The 16,785-nt window shown below is 47.0% G+C and overlaps 2 protein-coding genes across 3 annotated transcripts in view; one reads left to right on the top strand and one right to left on the bottom strand.

Moving 5' to 3' along the window:
• The window catches only part of DNAH6 (dynein axonemal heavy chain 6), a 273,527-nt gene extending 263,802 nt beyond the window's left edge, over nt 1-9,725 (top strand). Inside the window, exons 72-76 of the mRNA XM_054577633.1 lie at nt 2,383-2,568; nt 3,111-3,183; nt 4,083-4,234; nt 6,768-6,990; nt 9,622-9,725. Coding sequence (XP_054433608.1) covers nt 2,383-2,568; nt 3,111-3,183; nt 4,083-4,234; nt 6,768-6,990; nt 9,622-9,725 — 738 coding nt within the window. The remainder of the gene's footprint in view (nt 1-2,382; nt 2,569-3,110; nt 3,184-4,082; nt 4,235-6,767; nt 6,991-9,621) is intronic.
• Nucleotides 9,726-12,159: 2,434 nt separating this feature from the next.
• Nucleotides 12,160-16,785, bottom strand: part of TRABD2A (TraB domain containing 2A) — a 52,743-nt gene continuing 48,117 nt past the window's right edge. For both annotated transcript variants that reach the window (XM_054577621.1, XM_054577620.1), the window contains 2 exons: nt 14,265-14,516; nt 12,160-12,343 (listed from right to left, as the gene is read on the bottom strand). In XM_054577621.1, coding sequence (XP_054433596.1) covers nt 12,160-12,343; nt 14,265-14,516 — 436 coding nt within the window. The remainder of the gene's footprint in view (nt 12,344-14,264; nt 14,517-16,785) is intronic.

Genomic DNA, 16,785 nt, shown 5'->3' on the forward strand with positions numbered 1-16,785 from the left:
TTGAGTGAATCAGGACACTGATTAACCTGCTGTGATAAAGACCCCCCCAAATACAGCAACCATAACAAGAGAGAAATCCACTTGTCTCTCAGCTAACTGCCCAGAGGGAGCCCATCTTGCTTTCCACTTAGGCAGGTAGTTCATCTTGCTTTCTGAGGACAACCTGGGAGCCCAGCTGGAGGGCTCTCCCTTCCAGCCTTATCAGGTAGTTACCACTTCTGGATCTAAAGTTGCTACTCCAATTGTCCCTTTTTTGCCAGTTAGTTGGGGGAAAAGAGAAAGCAGCTTCCCCATAAAAATGTGATCCAGAAGTTGTAAACAACTTGGCCACATGGCCACACTCCAGGTACAAGCCTGGCTAAGAAATAGAGTCCCTGGGTGAATTGCTCTGTGCTCAGCTAAAACTAAGGGGAGAGGGGAAGGAAGGAAGAAGAAGAGACGGATGCTTCTCATCTCTTGCCTCTTCCACATCAACCACTTGAAGACAGACAAGTCTAAATCACTTCCTCCATGAAACCCCTCTGGAACACCAGCCTTGCCCTCCACCACTAGATGACTTAGGAGCACTTCCTTAGGACTCCAACATTCCTGGTTCTGTGTCTATCACTGTACTTACTATATTGTTTTGTAATTACCCCTCCATGAGTAAGGCTTCCCCAGTGGAAAATCATTTTCTTAGGAAAAAAAGGGACTGGCATTATTAGTCACCTCTGTTTCCCTGGTGCCTGACACATACTAAATCTTCCACGAATATTTTAATGTGCAAGTAAACAAATGTGCCTCCCTGGTCTCCCCGTGGCCACTTACTGAGGTCAAACAATAACGTCCACTGATCATGGAGGAATTCACCTCATGTAAGCAGAAAGGGGAGGAGCCTAGGAAGAAGCAGCCTGCAAGGCAAGCAGGAATCAGAGCAGAGCACTCCCACCTAAGGGAGGAGTGGACGCCGCACTGTGTGCTGGCCTGGGCCAGGACCTTCCTCATCCTGACCTCTGCCCAGTCCTGCCTTGCCCTGGCTCTGTCCCAAGGAACAAACAGCAAGGCAGGGCTGTGGTGGCCGTAGGAAGGCCATGGGAAGCTGGCTGCACCTAGCGCCTCAGAGCTGCCATCTTGGTGAGCTCACTCTCCTGGTCCAGGTAGTGATAGAACTGTGAGTCAGAACAGGTCCTAGGAGAGACAGGTCCTGTGATCCTGGCTTCTAGCCATAGGGAAGAACATTTTGCAGTGCACTGTCTCCCATGGAATCCGTCTGTGTTAGCTGTGTCCTCTGGGGGAATCGGCTGCAATGTGACCTGTGTCTGTGTTACACACAGCTACAAGGCGCAAGCAGCCTGATCCCTTCATCTCTCTGGCTTAGGCAATCTCCTGGTATTTAGACCGGTCTTCTGTTGCCTTTTGCCCTTTTCAGTGTCTAATGTGGGGTACCGTTTTGGCTGTGGTAAGGCCTTCTTGCTGTACTCTGCTGCAAATGGTGCCTCAGATCACAAGGGCAAATCTAATTAAACTCTTTTTTTTTTTTTTTATGCCACTGCCTCTTGAGAAGACGGGGGAAGGGAATAACTCTATGCAGGAATGGAAGGACAACTAGCCTTGTTTTGTCCCCATATTGCCTGTCTCCACAACTATGTGCATGTGGTCCTAGGTCTTTTTTTTTTTTTTAATCAACACAAATTTGGCCTCTAACACTTTCCTATATTTGTCCAATACATGGCAGTAGTTTTCACAAAACTGGCACCCAGGAGGGCTAGTCCAATCTACCTGCCATTTCTTCATCTTCATTCAGGTGGCAAACATTACCCTGTACTTTTATTCCTGCTACTGGGCCTCTGCTTTTTATTGAAAAGAGGGGAGGATATGGGACATATCATAAGGAAGTCTTTCCAATACACAAAGACTCTCCAGTATCAGCTAAAGGATTGGTTTCACCTAAGAATCTCCATTTTCTATGGGCACCCCTCTTGGGCAAAGTTGGCCCTTAGCATGAGGTAGTTCCCACATCCTCACCCCTCTTCCATGGTTCCCAAATCACTAACCATCAGGCCCTTCTTCCTTCAGCCTGGAGGAGAGCTGAATAGTGGCATTGTTCAAAACCATTTTTCTAGGCTTCTGGGGACATGTCTCCTTCTCTTCTTTCCACTTCATTGGATCCTGCTATTAACTGCCTGAACCGCCCCCACCCCAGATCTTATACCCCATGGTTACATGTTGTAAAATGCATAGAAGATTGGAGGGTATGACCCGGCAGGTGGTATACAGAGAGGATGGGACCCAGCAAGAGGGCCTTTCAGTTCAAGGTAGCACCTGCCCCCATGAATGGGTATCATTCATTCCTGCTTGTTAATTACCTCTGTGAAGGGCATCAAACCTTTCTTGTTCTTTTAGACTTCTCTAGAAACACTCAACAAAGCTATTGCTGGATTTGTGGTGATGTCTGAAGAAATGGAAAAGGTGTATAACAGTTTCCTCAACAACCAGGTTCCCTCCCTGTGGTCCAACACAGCCTACCCATCCTTGAAACCACTAGGATCATGGGTCAAAGACCTTATTCTGAGGACCGCATTTGTGGACGTAAGAAAATGCTCTTCTTTGAAGTTTCGTGAATCTAGTGACAGAGTTGGCCCCTAGGTCCTTAGGAAGCCCTAGCTAATTAAAATAACAACAGTCCCTGGAGAATCATCTGAGCCCAAAGAAACAGAAATTTTCAGAATGGCATCACTTTAAACATCTCACACTAATTACAATGTACTTTGTTCTAGGCCCTTACCCCAACATCCCGTTTTAATTCCATGCCCTTGGAGTTTCAGATCTATTTCAGGGGACCCCACCATGCAGTACAGAACCAATTTGAAATGGGTCCTAACACCAGGTGTGACCTCGATGCCGTCTCCCCCTCCTATACCCTCTGTAATAACCAGGTTTTGGGGTTGTGAGCCAGCTGATGTGTGAAGAAGGGAGACAGGACAGGTGGTAAGAATGGGGCTGGTGACTAACTGAGTACTGGTGTAGATTCTGCCTCCTGAGAAGCCCTCCAGAATATGAATTTGATTTAAGTGACAAACTCCATCTCAGAAAAACAGTACATTTTGCTTGGTGTAATGTTTCTCCTTTAGCTGTGGCTCAAAAGAGGACAGCCTAAGTCCTTCTGGATCTCTGGTTTCTTCTTTCCTCAAGGATTTCTAACAGGTAAGAGTGCTTTCCCGACAAAAAAAAAATCCCATGGGAAAGATCATGATTTGTCATACACTGGGTCTCTAGGAACTAGCAAAATGGCATGGCTGCTAATGGCCTAACCATGAGGTCATAGATCACAGCATGGTCCAATAAGACCCCACTCTTCCTCGCTTGCCAGGGAAAAGGATGACAGAAACAGATGTTCCCCACAACCTAATCCCTGCCCGTCTCAGGTTACGCAAGCGCAAGCACTGCCGCCCCTGTGAACGCACACAGTGCGCCCCAACTCCCCACGTGGCCTGTGCTCGAGGGCACCACATGCTCTACACCTGCTCTGGCTCCAACTCTAAGCAGCTTCCTTCCCACTTAAAAACACTACTGAAAAAAAATTATTTTTTGATTATGGTTAACTAAAAAATATTCTTGATGTCCCTTCATTAACTGTGGTGGGTAGAGGGGTGTATTCCAGGGGTTCCTGCTAGGGAGTCCCAGAGTGGGCCAGGGCTACTAGATGCTAATTAGCTGGGCCCTTCACCTCTCTCACTCTGAATCCCTAATAAATAGCCCATTCAAGAAGAGCTGAGCAAGACTGTCAAGTTTGGGAGACTGGGCTCTGAAACTCTCTCACTGGTTTGTCTCCCTCATGGGCAGAACAGTGCACTTCAAACTTAGTCTTCTTCCCTCTCTTCCTAACCACGAACCACATGTGTTGGCCCCATCCCTCCCGATTTCACCCACAGGCCTCCTGTCTCAATGAATTAATTCAGAATAAGGTGTTAATGGTTGAGACTCCTCCACGGAGAGGAAGATCTTTGATGGTAGAGTAGCCTGGTTGGGGCAAGTGGGAGCTGTGTTTGGGCAGTAGTAGTCTTGTTTGGAGGACCCACTTTTCTGATCTTTTATATGTACAGGAACTCTTCAAAATCATGCTCGGAAATACAATTTGCCTATAGATGAGCTGAGTTTCAAGTACAACATGATTCCTGTCTATCGGGATCAAGCTGCGGTTATAGAAGCTGCCAAGAAAGTGAAGTTTGGACAAGAACTACCCATGGACCTGGAGGTATTGTCCCCCTGACTGTTGTTACAGCAAAGCAGCATCTGTCCCACTGTCATTCAATATTTCGACCAACCTCCCCTGCCCTTCCTGCGTCCCATATGTGGGAGAAGGATGAGCAAGATGGAGTCACACCCCTCAAGATGAGCTCCCTAATTAACAATGACTAGACAGGAACTGCCTACTCTAATTTGTAGAAATATTTTTAAGCAATATTGTTTTATTTCTTCAGAAACTAATTTAGTTCTGAACCCAAAGTGGGGTCAGAGTGAGGGGGGTTCCTACACGGAGCAATTCTCAAACACCAGCTGGGCATCCTACAATTGAGCTCAGTACCGATCCTATCTACCCAGAGATAGCATCAGAGCCCATAGGTTAAGGCTTCAGTCCTACAAGACACCCCCCCCCCCATTTCAAATGCCAGCTTTAAGCCTACATTGTCACCTGTGCTTCTGAATCACTGGCTCTAAGTCAGAGGTTCCACAACCTCATACTGGGGTTCAATGAATTTGCTAACATGGCTCAGAGAACTCAGAGAAACTTTTTACTTAACCAATTACCAGTTTATCATAGAAGAATGTAACTCAAATCTAGTCAAATGGAAAAGAGGCATAGTGTAAGGTATGGGGGAACGGCTCAGAGCTTCCATGCTCACCAAGTGCACCCCTCTCCCCAAATCTCCTGTTCACCAACCTGAAGCTCTCCAAAGCCAGTCCTTTTGGGGATTTACGGAGGCTTTATTACATGGTCATGACTGATTGAATCACTGGCCTAGATAACTGAGCTCCACCTCCAGCCCTTCTCCCTGCCCCAGAGCAGCAGAGGCGGCGGGGCGGGGGGGCGGGGGACGGGGGGGATGCACTGAATGTTCCAACCCTCTAATCATATGATCAGCTCTAAGGGCAACCAGTCCCTGCCTTAGGTGCTGTCCCAAAGCCACCTCATTAACATAACAAAAGACATCGTTACCACCCCCAACATTAGGAAATCCCAAGCATTTTGGGAACTGAGTCAGAACCCCAGAGGAAGACCAAAAATACATGAGAAAAATATTTCACTTGTCTGAATGACCAAATACATACTTTCCTTATAAGTCACAATTATCACAGATACCTACAGAAACTCTCCTTGTGGATACAACATAGCAAGAGGTTAAAAGCAAGAATTTCAGCATCAGGCAGGCCTCAATTTAAACTCTGACTCTCCGTACCTCCAGCCATGTGTGTTAGAGCAATTACTGTCATGTCTGCACCTCAGTGTTCTCACCTCTAGAGTGGGGCTGATGCCACCACCTTCAGAGTTGTAGCGCAGTGTAAACAAAACTGCAGATGTCATACGACCCACAAACAGTGTGCACGCAGTAAGTATTAGTATAAGATGAATTATCTGCATCATTCATTCAGCTGTCTCCTAGTAGAATTGGTATGCTAGCTTTAGACATTATGGGAGTACATTAAAGAACTAACAGGAATGCACACACTAAGGATGCAGTTTAAACTCTTTGATCACAGTTTACACCCTCCGGAGCAGAGACTCTAAAGTGGGGACCCCAGACCAGCAGCATCGGCATCACCTGGGAACTTATTAGAAATGCAAATTTCAAGGATTTGTTCCAGACCTACTGAATCAGAAACTCTAAGCTGGCGCCAAGAAATCTGTATATTTCAACAAGTCCTACATGGGGTTCTTAGCCCACTAAAGTTTGAGAACCACTGCTCTAGAATATCGGTGATTCTCAAACTTGACTGCGGGTTGAAATCACCCCTGGTGCTTTAAAAAAATACCGATGCCCAGGCCACATCCCAGTTAGCTCACCCCAACCCAACAGGCATCACTGTTTTTTAAAACGCCCCTGGTGATGCCAGTATACAGCCAGGGGTGTGAGCCACCGCTGCCAGTCTGAGCTGTCCAGCTTAGATGCGCTGAGATACTGGTCGGGGAAGGGAGCCTTTGCCTCAAAGCACCTGTCCACCCCAGTGGGCCTTATAAATATAATTTTATATGTGCCATAAAATCAAAGACTTGCTCCAGATTGCTCTTGCCAATAAAGTATTCACTAACTGATCAATGGAGTTGAGGTGAGTGGTTTTAACTAACTAACCCCCCTTTACATATCATGGTATTAGTAAGGAATTGCTCCTGGGTAGTTCTGTCAGTATCCACTCTATTCAGATCTGCTCCCATATCCCTGAAAGACCTTGCTAAAAAGTAACTAATGATAATCACAGCCCTCTTATCGCATCCGCTTCCCACAAGAAGGGGGAAAGTCTCAACATTGTGATATTAGGTAGTCTGAAGCCCACAGATGGGTTTCCCAGGGGTATTAGGGGTATTCCCTGTTAGACATGTTGGCGGAGTATGAGATTTGGTGTCAAACTAAGAAGCAAGTTATTTTACCTCTTGAAACCTCGGCGTTCTCCTCTGCAGAATGGGAGTAGTAACAGCAATCTACAGAGTAGAAGGTGGGGCAGAGGAGATGACCCACAGCTGCTCATCGCCTTCTCCTCTTCTCAGCTATAATTTTCTGGGTATGTTTCAGTTGCCCTCTCCTGAGGATGGTGTTCTCGTTCACGGAATGTTCATGGACGCTTCTCGATGGGACAATAATGAAATGGTGATAGAAGATGCACTGCCTGGACAGATGAATCCAGAGCTGCCTGTGGTGCATTTTGAACCTCAACAAAATTACGAGCCAAGCCCAACACTTTACCACTCCCCACTTTATAAAACAGCAGCCCGGGCAGGAACACTCTCAACCACAGGTGAGGATGTTCTAACAGTGATACAAATAATGGCCAAATGCAAACTACAGTCAAAGCCCAAACATTAAGCTTTAAGAGTAATAACTAAGTGGCCCAAGGGAGATCTTGGGCCAATTAGCTAGGATTAAATGAGGCCACTTATACAAACTTATAAATGTTGTAAATTCTGTTTATTTTAATATGGAGTATGGATTGATATTTTAAGACTAATACTTGTTTCTATTAATCCAATGAATAGAAAGTAGAGTTATTGATCAGTGATTTCTAATTTTAAAATAATTGACTGAGTAGACACTAAACTCTGTCCTTCACCAAATCCAATGAGATTCATCAGAGATTTAAAAATAAATTATTAAATGGAATGCCATGCTGCAAAAGGTAAACCTGAGTAGACCTGAAACTGAGATACAGCCCCCAAAAAAGGAACCAGATCGCTAGAAAGCGACATGAACAGATAAGCTAAAGAACTGAATGCAGACAGCTGAAGGGTAAGCAAGGAGAATGAGCTGAGGAAGCCCCTCAAAATACTTTACAATGCAATTATTTTCAAAAGGGACACTGGAAAACCAAAATTTCCAACATTTATCTAGTAGGCGATCTAGGAGAATGTGGATAATATGGGAGAGTGATAATATTTTTTAAAATAATGACTAACAGTTTCCCAGAAAAAAAGAAACACTTGGGTACCCAGATTAAGAGATCTCACAAAGTCCTGTTAGGAATAATTCTTAAAAACATAAACGACCCATTTTTTTAAAGAAACATATATGTCAAAGTGATACCTAAGACTATCAGAGATAAAGAAAATCCTCAAAGCGAAGACATAGAATGTAAAAACATGCTAAAATTAAAATTCCAGAGCATCAGATTGACACCAGATATCTCTCATTATCCACAGTGCATATAAAAAGATAATGCAGAAACATCTTCAAAATCCCAAAGCAAAACAACCTTGAACCAAAATTGGAAATGCAACCAAATTATCACCCAAAAGGGAAAGTGTGATAAAGATTGTCTTGGACATAACAGGCTCTAAATTAACCACCACTGACCCACTATTTCACACACACACACACACACACACACACACACACACACACACAGAGTTAAATCTTTAAAAGTTTGACCATAAAAATGATTTTAATAATAATTTGGAACTAAATTTCCAGACGATAAAAATACGGGAGATGGGGGAGGGCAGAAAGAACTAAAAAAAGTTTCTCTTCTGAATCGGGAATGTAAATACTGGTGATATTTATTTTTCTAATAAAATCTTCAGTTAAAGTATCGTCTCTAAGAATAACATACTGAATAGAGCTAAAATAAACTCTTCTATCACATGCCTAACCACCCACTCCTATTACAAATCTAAAAAGTGTTAAAAGGTATATTTTAAAATTAATAATAGTACGTACAAGTTTTGGTATGGACATATACTTTTACTTATCTTGGATAAATATCTAGGGAGAAACGACTGGATTGTATGCTAAGTGTATGTTTAACTTTTCAAGAAACTACCAAAAAGTTTTCCAAAGTGGGCATACCATTAACATCCCCACTAGCAGCGGACAAGGGCTCCAGTTCCTGCACTTGCTCATCATCACTTAGTAAGATTAGCCTTTTAGAGGATCGATAGGGAGGGAGGAAGGCAGATAGATCTATGACATTAACCATCTTTTCTGCAGCTTATTTTTATCTCCTCTGATAAAGTGTCTGTTTAAATCTTTTGCCCATTTTTTAATTGAGTCATTTGTCTTATTGTTGGCTACAATTACAATGGGGCTTCTGTCTTTTTGGCAAGAGGAACCAAGATAAGGTGGTAATTAAAATGATGTTGCAGTGGCACAAGACTCAACAATAGATCCTCAAACACACTAGACAGAAAGTACAGCAACAGACTGTGCCTATCTGGGGACTCAACATAGAATAGCAGCATCATTTAAAATTGGTCGGGAACTGAGAAATCACTCCCTAAGTGGTTCTGGGACAGCTGGTTATATCAAACTTAGATCCTTACCTCATACTACAAACAAAATTAAATCACAGGTTGATTGTATATACTTACTCATCAGTAGACCTGAACTGAGTAGACCTGAAACTTACCCATTAGTAAGTTTCAGTAAGACCTATACTTACCCATCACACAGAAGGGAGAAACTGCAAAAGTGGCTCCTTACTTCAGATGTCGCAGAGCTGAGGACAAAATACCTATGATTGCACTTAAGTCATTTCAGAAGCCCCAGTGCCTAACTGTGGGATGGAATGATGGATGGATGGATGGATGGATGGACGGACGGACGGACGGACAAAGAGATGGACAAACAAATGGATGCCCAACCTATCAACTGCAACCCACCGAAAGCTCAGGCCTGATTCTAGTCCAGTGCTCCCAGAATGCAGAGAACTTGAAAGATAATTCATACGGTTATACAAAGTCTAAGCTAGACAGGTCCAAAAGGATCATTTATTCTAACATCTTCATTTTATAGAACATAAAACTGAAATCTGTAGAGGACTATTTGCCCATCATCTTTGGAGAAAGGATCTTGACTCCAAGTACTGTACTCTTTGTATTAAGGGGTTATCCTTTAAGTAATGACTCTTTCCCCCTACCCCTGTATCCTTAACTAGGTCATTCAACCAACTTTGTGGTGACCGTCCTTTTACCGTCCAAAAGGCCCAATGATTACTGGATTGCCAAGGGGTCGGCTTTGCTTTGCCAGCTGAACGAGTGAGGGGGCATCTCAGTGCTGAAAAAGCAGCAGCTGGAGATCTTTGAAAGGGAAAAGGATCTGCATAACTCATATGTGATCAAAACAACATTACTACTGATTTAAGCATAGTAAATGTGGCTTTTATTTCTCTTATAACCTAAAATAAAGTGTCTGAGTTTTTTCTTTCTGCTGGTAAGTCAAGCTCTGATGTGAAAGTAGTGGGTTCAGCACCCACCTCTTAAACCTGCTCCCCTCCCCAAAAAGAGACCCAGGAAGCCCCCCAGCACAGCCGGAACTCTGCACTTCCTTACCCACATAGGCTTCCCTCCTCTTCACACAAACATGAAAGGCCTGGTTTATGCTTCAGTCACACTGCCCAGATGAAGATGAAGATTCAGAGCCTTCATCATGGTGGGGGCACGGGGGGCGCGGGTGATGCAGTGATTCTGACTATTGGTTGCAAATGAGCAGGATGATAAGACCCAGGCCCAGCGCACCAGTTCCCCGACCACGTGGCTGCATTACAAACCCTTAGAAGAGCCTGTGCTTTCAGCAAAGTGGAGGTGGGTCCTGCCCAGTTCCGAGGAATTTCCCCTTCCGCTTTAGGATGAACCTGTGTGAACGCTGGCCAAGTGCCACCCAGGGCCATTTGACCCTGCCACCTCAAAAGCAGGGTTAGGTGGGCCAGTGCTAAGGAGGAGAGTGGCAAACCATTTTCTCTCAACCCTGCCAACGAGTCTGTTTGCCGGACCTTGGCCATAGTTGAGCCAAGACACTGGGAATGCCCAACCAGGATGTGGGCCTCTGGGAAAAGCCAGCCGCTTGCCCACAGGAAATTGCAAGAACTGGGTCAATCATAGTAATCCAACCCTCTGCTTTACCTCCACCTTCCCACCCTCATCCCCATACCTATCAAAATGAAGGACAGACTCAAGTCACAGAGCAGCAGGGAGCACCACCTCTCTTACTCAGAGGCCAGTGCAGACGTGAGAACTACTCGGTGTTCCAAGCAGGAGCAGGGACGCTAGGCTTGGGAATGGCCGCAGCTGCAGAAGTCAGAGGGCACCGCTCTGTGCATTAGGCACCACAGCAGCTGTAACCCAAGGTCCGAAAGCTGCAGGAAAACGCACACCTCACAACTACACCAGGCTCGTGAGGCAGGTGACTAACCAGTGGGATGCGGAGCTTGGCGCCTGCACAGCCCTATGTCTCCTGGAACCTGCACATAACTGCCACTGCCACTGATAAAAGGTCTTCTGCCCCCTTGGCCTTCCAGCTTCCCCAAAGCATACCTCATGACAAGAATCTTAGTTATAAGAGCAATAGAACCCGGGGAAGTGTAGCCTTCCTACCCCTGCCGTACACTGGGTGCAAAGGACCCTAAGGGCCATCACACCACTCTTTCCATGAGACCCTCAAAGACCTTCTGGTCCCAGGAAAGCACTGAGAATGAACACACAAGAACGTCTCTGGAAAGGAAGGCAAGGCCACAGAGCTGCAAGCGCGGGCAATCATGCTAACCTAACCCAGGCTAGGAACAAAGCCACCCAAGTCCTGGGAAGACCCTCTGGGTGGTGAGCTACTTACTGAGAGGCCCAGGAGGACCATAAAGAAACCTTGCCACAGGTGGGAGACCCTGGTCTGGAAATATGGTGGGAGCGGGGGAAGGGGGGAGAACCAGATTGACTTCGCAGGGCTAAAAGTTCCCATTTCAGACAGAACTGGGGCAGTTCACTTACTCAGTTTATATAAAGATTTCCCATAAGATTTTATTTGGAAAAGACATAGACGTATAATAAATAAATTATTTAATTAATTAATTTTTTAAAAGGCAGGAGCAGGGAGCATTTGAAAACCACTCTCTTGCATCGCCCCTGACAAGCATGTCGGTGACGCACCCACGTTACACATAACGAAAGCACTTGTCAGAGTGCAGGAAGCACCCTGCTCACCAGACCATGACTAGAGACGAGTAGAACAAAGGCCCCATGGCCTACTGACTCCCCTGCATCCAGAGCCAGGCGTGAATGGGGAGAAGAGCAGCAGGAGGAGAGGAAGATGGGTCAGGGTCAAAGTTGCAGGGAGGCCCAGGAGTAGGGCCCAGGTGTGAAGCAGTGATACTGGTCAGAGGCTGTGAGCAAAAGAGTTGTTTCTCTGACATATACACATTATGGGAAAAAGTCTACACACAAAAACTGGTATTTAATTATTTTCACATAATTCATTTACAATTAATTATTTCCATACAGTTCATTATGTTACAAACTGTACACTCCCCCCAGCATTGTTGGAAAGCCCGAAGTCATTCCTTGGAAAGAGAAGAATCAACACTGGCTTTGATTCTGAACATCTTCTCCTGGGTCGGGCCTATCGAGGCCAGGCCAGAGCATGGAGGACGGGAATGGTCGTCCTTCAAGTCCAAGGGCTCCGGGTCTTAGCCTGGCTCCTCCAATCATTACAGGAGGGGTGTCTCTGTTTGGAAAGCCAGAACCAGCACCCAAAACACAGGAGTCCAGAGAGACAGGGAGGCACTGCTGGCCACCATCTGGCGGTGCTGGGAGCGTCCGGGGCGAGGGAGCCGCAGCTCAGCAGAGATGTGCCTGTCCAGAACAGGCGCCTGGAGTTGTGGCACCATAGCACTAGGAGGCAAAGGAAAAGGGTCTCAGGGCACAGCAGGAGCCACTGGAAACTCCAAGGGCCCCGACGCCAGCTCAGCTTCTTTTCATCTCCCTTCTTTAAAGACCAGACTAGTCCTTATATTAATAAATTTCTTTTGCCTTTGACCCTTGTTACCACTGCTACAACAAAACCACAAGCAAGCACTGAGACTAACACATTGGGTGATTCTCCCCTGGCTATTTGGTTCTTGGTTCAAGAATTATTAAAACTCCAGGCGTAGGAAGGCCCAACTAGATTTGCTTATCATCAGCTTCTAGGCATTCGCAGGCAGGGACCCTCCTTACTGACCATACACACAGGCACAGCCAAGCCAGGGGGAGTCCTCTCTGGGTCTCTGGCTCTCTTCCCTCCCCCAGTTCAGGTCTGGTGGGAACACCACACGAGACACCCCAGGTCAAGACCGTATGAGCTGAGCGGCCCATGACCTGGTCCTTTTCAGCTCAGCTGTAAAGGGCCCAGCTCCATGGCCACCTTGAAAGAAAAAGGCCCAGATTGAAAAAAGTCCTAAACAGATCACTGTATCTCTCCATCAATGACGGATGGTTGAGGAGTCAAGCACCATGGGCAACCCGGACACCAAAACGATCTGTCCCTGTCCTCCAGGTCCCATTTGCCTGCTGTCCAAGTGCCACAGCACACTGGATGCCTGCTTCACACCCTTCCACGGCTCCCTCCTTCCCTCAGGCATAAGCCTCTCTCAGTCCCCGCACCTGTTTACTTCTCTGGACCCGTCTCATCGCACTCCCTCTTGACTTCTCAGACTCCAACCAGAACTACTTTATCTGGATTTCTTTAACATGCTCACTCTCTCCACACCAGGCTTTCACACCGTGCCCTTTGCGTGGAACTCTTTCCCTCCTCGTTCAGCTATTTATTCATGCATCCAACATTTATTATTGTGCACCGTGCAGGCACTGGGTCCCTGCATCTCCTGATCCAGACTCAGAAGCCTTATTCATTGGGGTCCACTTTGTCAGGCTTCTACGCAGCATGCCCCTGGAGGCCTTCCATGACCGCCCCTCCCCCCACCAAGTTAAGTGGTAACCTCCCACACACACACATGGACATTCCCACAGCAACCTACACTTGGCTTGCAGATAATCAACTCAGAATTGAGCTTTCTCCCCAGACTGTGAGCTCCATGAAGGCAGAGGGCCATTGTCTGGTTCACCCCAAAGCCACAAGAGCAGGAGCACAGGAGGAACTCAGTGAGTCTGGGTTGAACTCAATTAGATCCTGGATCCCAAGCCTCTCAGGTGTAGTTCTTCCAACAGCCCTATGCCACACAGGCCAGGCTAGGTGACCATCCCCTACAACCACCTCCGATCCACCCCCTAGGCCTCTCAGAGAGTGCATACTTTCTTGGTCATCACGCTCCCTGCGTTGGGGCTGAACTAGCTCATTCCTACAGAGCTGTTTCCAGCTCTCTACAACTATGAAACTCTCTCTGATCTGTGGTGGAGAAAGGGCTGACCAATCAAGTTCTTTACAACCTTTATCCCAGCCTCATTCTACTTTTACCTGTTAACTTTCAAAAGATCCATCCATGCCCCTGCCGCCACCACCATTTGTTAACAAAGATAAACATGTTGCCCTTACCCTGGCTTTAAGCAACTACTTTTAATCTGGACTCATCTCTGTCACAGTGGACAGAAGATCACTGCCCCAGGCCGTGGGGAAGAGCAGATCCATGCGGCTGGGGGCCGGGGGATTGGGGGGGGGCACTCATTCTCACCAGAGCATTGAACCTCCACCCCTTAAGCAGGGTGGGGGCATTCATGGGCTGCTCCCCACGCGTACTCGTGGGGTGAGGATGGAAGCAGGTGATGGGGCCCTGGCCGGCCCGGCCCAGCCCGGCCCAGCCCGGCCCAGCCGCCTCACCTCTCCTCCAGTCGGACCCACAGGTCGCTGAACTGCCGAAGCTGCTGCCTCCTCTGTGGCCGCCTCCGCTTCTTCCGGAACTTCTTCTTTGCCTCACCTGGCTGCTCAGTACTTCCAGGCAGGGGCACATGGGGCGGCAAGAGTGATTGCACTGTAGACCCGGCTTCCAGCACCAATGCCTCCAGGGTAGGTCCTTCCGGAGCAAAGATGGCAGAGGAGGTGGGCTGCGATGAGGGTCTTTTAGTCCTCTCTCTGTAAACAAGGATGAAAGGAAGAGGGGTTTGAAGAAGGGCCACACAGCATGGCACCCACCCCACCTCCCCGCCTCACAGGTAATGTGAAAGTCCAGTCCTGCCATGGAGGGCAGGGTTCTCGAAAGCACTCCGAGAATTGATCACATACCCTCACCTACTCTATCCAAATCTCTGGGCTCTGCGCAGGAAATATGAGATTTCCCTTTAGCTGTATATAAGTATTGCCCTTCCCTAAATTGGGTCAACACTGTCTAGAAAGTCCCTGAAGATTACTGCATTTAAAGAGAGGTGAAAGTCTTTAAATACTATTTACTTAGAACAATGGAAATAGCCCTTAACCCTGTCAATCCCTCATGCACCCATTTAAGGGCTCTTAGCTCTTTGGCCCCTGGGAGCCACTCCATCCCCCAACGGGTGTTCACAGGACTGGCTTCTAACCACCCTACCCAGGTCTGACTCTAAACCACCCTTTCCAGAGCGAACGTGTTTTTCACAACTGATGAGAAACTCAAACAGGCTTCTAGTTTTCCCATAAATATGACTACTGTCCCCCCAAAACTCTTCCAGTGAGGAAATAAGCCATTAGAATGACCAAACGTCTTCCTTCAACATGACTTTTCTTAAGGTTTGAGGGGAAGGAGGGCCAAAAGAAAAGGATCCCTGTCACTAGAGGTTAATCCCATTGTCTCCTGACGTAGGTAGTGAGGGACCTGAGGAAAGGGAGCAGTGGCTGTGCCCACGTGCCCAGTGCGGCCTCCACCAGTGCGGGAGCAGCAGACCATCACAGGTAAGAATGCAGCCGCTCCTCCCTCATTCGGCCTGACAAGCCGCCCACCTGCCAGGGCGGGCCTCCGTTCTGATCCCCAACCTGCCAGAACCGAGAGGTCAGTTGGTCTTCACGGCCCTGTGTGAGGAAGGGAGGAGGGGTAAGATAAAAAACAAAAAAGGGAAAGATGCAGGCTGGACCAAAAAAAAAAGGTAAAAGAAGGGAATTCCTCAAATGGCAAAGAAAGATAAAAGGCCCTTACTCTGAACCATCCAATAAAAATTAGCTTTATTCCTGCTTTTTATCTTTCTTGTATTTGATATCCTGGGGACTCATAACACCCACTTTACAGTTGAGGAAACTGAGGACCAGAAAAATAAACTGACTTGACCTAGGTCCCCCCAAGGATTTGGTGCTGTTTTCAAGTAACATGCATCACTGAGTTTTTTTTTTTTTCAGGTTATAAAGCTCATCCATTCTCACTGGAAAATATGAAGAGTAAAGACTAGTGTCGCTGTGATCTCCAGGGAGAGAGCCTAGAGGCAAAGGCTCAGACACAGACTTAAGGGTCCCTAGGGTGCTAGGGGTGCCTGCTCCTCTACCTGGAACAGAAAACTCCAGCTGTTGAACACACCCCAAACCCTCCCAGAGTTCCGGGCTGGCCTAAGCATCACAGGTTCAGGTCCTAGGTCTCCAAGTTTTCACCCATCTGAACTCCCAAAATTTAGCTTAACCTCTGGTTACTCATGAAGGCTTGACCCATGGTCATTTTGGCAACAGTATAGGACTATTGTGCTGACAGGCCACTTGTCCTCTGCTTCCATTTCACACAGCCCACTTACTCCACAGACATCCCCAAGAAAGAAACACCCTGGTTGATATGGCCTCTCTCCTGGGTGGACAGCCACAAGAGGACATGTGGTACCCAGGAAAGAGCCAGACTTGGAGCCTTGGGCTAGATGACTAGCTGAGCCTCTGCTGCCTCTGTAAAGTGGACGTAGCTTACTTTGTTACTGTGAGGATTAAAACAGCCATGCCCTATGTTTCACACAGAGCTGAGCACACAGTGTACACTTCATGTGCATTCCCCTTTCTCCCAATCCCACTGTCTGATGTACATACCCAAGCAGAGCTGGCCAGAACCTTGAAGCGCCCCACTATGTAGCCAAATGGAAATTCGCCAGATCCTCATTGGCATCTGGGGTAGGCAGAATAATGGCCCCCAAAGATGTCCACATCCTAAGAACTTTCTCAGAACTTGTGAATGTTGCCTTACAGGGGGAAAAGGATTTCTGCAGATGAGCTTAAGGACTTTGAAATGAGAGATTATCCCAGACTGCCTGGGTTGGCCCAATGTAGTCACATGTGCCCCTAAAACTCACCGGCGAGTCTCAGGTGAGGGCTTTCGTGAACTAGAAGGTGCCGTGTGACACACTGAACCTTTCTCTGATCTGTGGGAGCTGTAACTACAGGAGAATAGTCAGAGAGATGTAATGTTGCT

Source organism: Pteronotus mesoamericanus, unplaced genomic scaffold (assembly GCF_021234165.1).
Source record: "Pteronotus mesoamericanus isolate MK-2021 breed Mesoamerican mustached bat unplaced genomic scaffold, CSHL_Meso_final contig_44, whole genome shotgun sequence".
Lineage (NCBI taxonomy): Eukaryota > Metazoa > Chordata > Mammalia > Chiroptera > Mormoopidae > Pteronotus > Pteronotus mesoamericanus.